Raw genomic sequence first — 5225 nt, forward strand, 5'->3', positions numbered from 1 at the left:
AAACATACAATATTTCATTCCCCTTTTTCATGTGATCGCAATCTGTATATTTGCATTCAAGTTACTGCAAATAGAGTCGTTTACGTTGCATCGGACGATAGAGCGTGATGCTGAACCGCATGCAATCATCTCACTGATCGCAACTGTCGGGTTAATACCTCTAGAATACGATAGAACAGGTAATTCTTATAATATAAATTATTAAGCAATATACACGACACCTAGTTCAACCTAGGTCCAATAATAAAGATACATATTTGCATATAAATAGCAATATCTTTTACTCTAGATCTTCTCTATTTTAAAGCAGCTATCTCTGTAAATTGAAACTTTTTTTTTACTGTTTTTCCACTATGCATTCACTATGTGATTGCATAGAATGCAGAGTGAGACAAAGACAGCAGAAAATTTCAGAATAAAGGGCTAGTTTAATCTCAATGATAGAGATATAATATAAAATAGAGATTTTTAAAATGCAAACAAAAAATAATACTGTAAAAAAAAATCGTATTCTTGATGGTATTATCGGGAATAACACACCTCTGCAAAGCCATACGAAAATTTGGCACGATGGACGAAACTTGATAAAATCGGGCCCGAATTAAAACGGAATCATATGCAATTGATGCATATCAGTTTATAAATTATAATATAGATAATATAGCTTATAGCTGATTAAATCATAGCGCAATTTTACTTGCCCATGACTTAAATACATACGTTTTATTTAACTTTCGATAACGAGATCGCAGAAGAAATGAAAGGGAAATAAACGTCGCGTGATCAGAGAGTATTCTGTTTTATTTACCGTATTATAATATTTTATATCGTATTCCCAATATAAAATGAAATTTGTCATCCGATGCGACGCGTTACATTTTACTTATGATAAATTTCGTTATATAAAATAAAACAGACTCTTTGATTCTTTTACTCTTTGACTACGCGACACGATTGATACTATCATTTTCCTTCTGCTTCTCGCGACCTCGTTACTTTTTACTAATGAATAAATTTACGATGTCTCTGCGCAACACAAGGACAGCATCAAAATTGATAAAAATTATGTAACATACGAACAAACACACGGCTAAATACACGATGACGTATATAATTCGTGTGATCGCAGAAATAACTATCGCTGATCTAGGTGTATACATACATAAATATATTTTTTTTAATGTATAAAAAATTTTAATATCGAATTTTAATACACTTTATGTATAGATAAATCATAATATAATCTTCGCTTGTAAAATACAATTTTACGTGTAAATCTTTGTTCATTTGTTGTCAAAGAGAAATATTGCGCCATCGGGCATTCGTCGACGACAAAAAAGAATTGTCCGATAGTCAACGAAAATATGTGTGACGCAAAAACAAAGCTTGTAAACACGTGTATAAAAAATGTATATTTTATTTTACTTATATAAACAAAATTGGGAAAGTTTCAATTATCGTAACAAATACATCCTTTCTCTTTCTGTACCGTCTCATTGCCACTTAATCGATTTATATTTATACTTTTTCGTAATTTTTATTCTATGCATATTCTATGCATAGAATTATAATTCAATCGTGACTTATCTCAAACTACTGCTTAGGAATAACCTTGTACCTTTCACTGTCGATAAGCCAATCGCGATTCTCCTCGACCAGTTTCTTTGTATATTCTGTAAGCACGTAAAAGTTACTTATTTTATATAAATTGTTTACATATATTTGACACAAATTTAAATTCAAGATTTGATGATCAAATTGTCATCTCAGTCGTAAACGTTGCGTGTGCTATCTTATTTGAATTACTGCAATTCTAAATGCAGAAAATCTTTTGTTGCTTAACAATCATTTTCTATTCTTCACTAATGTAGTATATCATATACATAAGCAATCGACTCGCCTTTTCCTTATAATTATCATAATTACCTATTATTTCTTGAACTGTACCATCGGTACCGCCATATTCGAGTGGTCGTTTATTAACCGAGATATCTTTGAAATATTTGTGCATCATAGTTTCATCACGTGTATAGACGTGCAATCTTTGTTTCAGCTTCTCGTTCATGAAAGACTTGAAAATTGCCACCCCCATATGAACGTACTTCGGCGTGTTAATGAAATTAATCGATCGGAGTCTTATAGGATAGCACTTCTGCCATGAGTGGACTATGTTCATCACGACACGAGGATGCAATTGCGCCAAATGACGTGCAGTTATGCCGTCCAAGTCTATGAACAACGCGAGACCGTACAAAGATGGTGCAACGCGATCCTTCATCATCACATCCATAGCCATTATAGCGATCTGTGAAAAGGATTTCTCATTAACTGAGAAACACACAGAATCGAAAATATGAATTATTACGATGACACTCCGTAATTCGATTCAAGTGTCATACTATTAATCGTACCTTGATTAGGTCCGAAATTTTGTGCACATTCGGATTATTTTGTTTTTGGCGCATAATAAGTACCATTCTTCCTTGATCATCTTGCTTTGGTAAGAACAAAAATATCCTAAATGTAGACAAAATATTTCAAATTTTTCGAACAAATTGACACGCTTTCTAATTTCACGCAAACAGAATGCTTTTAACGATCTTCAAAACTTAAGTACATAAAGCGTTATTGTATGATCATTAAAGAGGAAGAAATAAATTCTTGTGCTTTTTAATAAAAGTTTATGTTATTAGAATAATATGTTTTTAGAATAATTAAGAAAGTTAAAATATAACAAAAATACAAAAAAAGAACCTTAAAATAAAATCGATACCAATGAGGTAGTTCTAATTAACAATAAAATCGCAATTTAGAGAACATTAGTAATATCAATCGCACAAAATAAATGAGCAATTATTTTTATTAGTCTTCGAATGAAAACGATTTAATGATTTATCAATTATGAGCATTTAAAACGAATAAAATTATTATTCAAAATTAATGATGGATCTCAGCATCATCCGGAAAGGCTTATCGTAAGATATTTTTTCTCGCAAACTTCCACACTCTAATAATCATGCTCCGAGATAATTGTAATGTTACCCAAGGTTAAGCAGCTCTTGCATTTCTGGCTGGAATGGATTTTTGTTCGTGAACCATTCTGGTAAATCAAGCCGCTGCTTATAATATTTTCGCATCCTAGTCTTAGTTTTTTCTATATTAAATTTGCAGACTCTCAAAAAATGCAGGATAAAGAAGTCATCTGCGGACAAATTAAGGGCTTTCTTCGAATGAAAAGCCATAATCAAAGAAGCACAAATAATATTTTAAGAGCAAGCTTTATTTCCTCCTTTTTCAATAAAAAAATATTAATAATTCTATTTTATATTAAATATTATATATTTGAATATAATGTTGTATCTCTCGTTTTCTCTCTTTTTCATAAAAAAATATATTTTATTATTTAACCGTTTTGTAACTTCTGCCTTTTTAATTTAAAGTGTTTTGTGTAATATATACTGAAATATATATAATATTGTAACATTATATCTCATATTGTAATGACATATATGTTTATACACTGAGAAAAAAATACTGTTGAATCAACAATATTTTTGTAGTTAAATTTTATTTTATTAATTCAATGATATTATTAATCTAATCAAATACTGACGGATTTATTTGCCCTATATCGTTTGCAATAATATTAGAATCTCTTTATTTAAAATATTTTCATTATTTGATGCTTACACTGAGAAAAAAATACTGTTGAATCAACAACATTTTTGTAGTTAAATTTTATTTTATTAATTCAATAATATTATTAATCTAATCAAATACGTCAGTATTATAAAATTTAACAAAAATGTTGTTGATTCAACAGTATTTTTTTCTCAGTGTAAGCATCAAATAATGAAAATATTTTAAATAAAGAGATTCTAATATTATTGCAAACGATATAGGGCAAATAAATCCGTAAAAAACTATTTATTTACGAGAAAATAATTATTTAGGACAAGATCTATGCTCATAACACAATGTATACTTTATATATATATATATATATATATATATATATATATATAATATATATATATAATGAGAAACTAAAGAATTTAAAAATTACGAAACTTTGTCGTGCGTTGAATTTATTTTATAATGTTAAGATTCTGCTCAGCAGCAGATCTTTTAAAAAACTACCTTATTATAGAGAATAAAATTAGTGTTTTAGAATCTCACATATAAAAATATCCATAAATATTTGTTTCTTAAATATGAATACGCGCTTAATTATTTTTCAGATTACTAAATATAACAAATTTATTATACAAAAATGACAAAATGCAATATTTTTGTAATATGAATAATTTTCTATTGAATTATATTATTTATTTATTGAGATTTCTAAAATACTTTTATTAATTTTACGATATTAAATATCGCCTGTGTTACATTTTCTTTATCATATAGATGCAACGAGTTAGGTATTCGATCTAATGTCAAATTAATGCTATGGTTGAAAATAATCGTTTTAATACTTTGAAATTAATGAACCGTAATGGAATTTCACAGAGTGATTTTTTAACGTAATCAACATACTAGATGAATTTCGCTATTTTTACCTGTTCGTGCGCACAAGTCGTCGTTTTGCTCGATCCAGCGTTTCATCTCTGCCATCGCATTTTCTCTATTCTCATCAGTCTCGTTCAAATGCGTTGCCACGTATTCTTTGTCTTCGCTGGTCAGCTCATACTGATATTGCTTGTCACCATGCCTCTTTTGTGAATCTGTCATCGCGATGATAGCGAGCGCAAAATTCTATTCACCGAGGAAACACATACGTCTCATATGAACTATGCAACCGAACTGTGACCGCAGAGCACGCGTGCATTAGCAAAGGAAAACTGATTAGCAAATGATAGAACACAAGATCTGCGTGTATTCTTTGGGATCATCTTCGCACAATAAATCATATTCAGCTGCTTCAGCATTTCTTTAACCAGAAATGCGCCATCTAGAATAGATATCTGAACAGCTGATATTTGGGAAGGGGAAACTTGTCGAGTGCTTGTTGAGAAGTTAAATCATGAGAAAAGTGATTCGTTTAAGTCTTTAAGTTTAATTCGTTACGTCGTAGCATATTTTTTATGTTAATATAAAATTGTATGTATATATATTATTTTTTATTTAAAAGATTATATCGATATAAGAGCAAAAGTTGCGATGTAAAGAATTAAACTATATGTATATATATAGGAGATTATAAAAGAAGACAGTTATCAAAT

General features: G+C 29.5%; 1 protein-coding gene across 1 annotated transcript; it reads right to left on the bottom strand.

Annotated features, from left to right (window-relative positions):
• Positions 1-427: 427 nt before the first annotated feature.
• LOC145941873 (retinol-binding protein pinta) lies at positions 428-4912 on the bottom strand. Its single transcript, XM_083048282.1, has 5 exons — positions 4563-4912; positions 3043-3202; positions 2412-2517; positions 1927-2305; positions 428-1673 (listed from the first exon to the last, which is right to left on the bottom strand). Exons 1-5 carry the CDS (start codon positions 4732-4734, stop codon positions 1594-1596), a joined length of 897 nt encoding a protein of 298 aa, XP_082904408.1. The 5' UTR covers positions 4735-4912; the 3' UTR covers positions 428-1593.
• Positions 4913-5225: the final 313 nt, after the last annotated feature.

The sequence above is a fragment of the Prenolepis imparis genome, unplaced genomic scaffold, assembly GCF_030444845.1.
Source record: "Prenolepis imparis isolate NDT839.2.m4 unplaced genomic scaffold, iyPreImpa1.0 SCAF_1, whole genome shotgun sequence".
Taxonomy (NCBI): domain Eukaryota; kingdom Metazoa; phylum Arthropoda; class Insecta; order Hymenoptera; family Formicidae; genus Prenolepis; species Prenolepis imparis.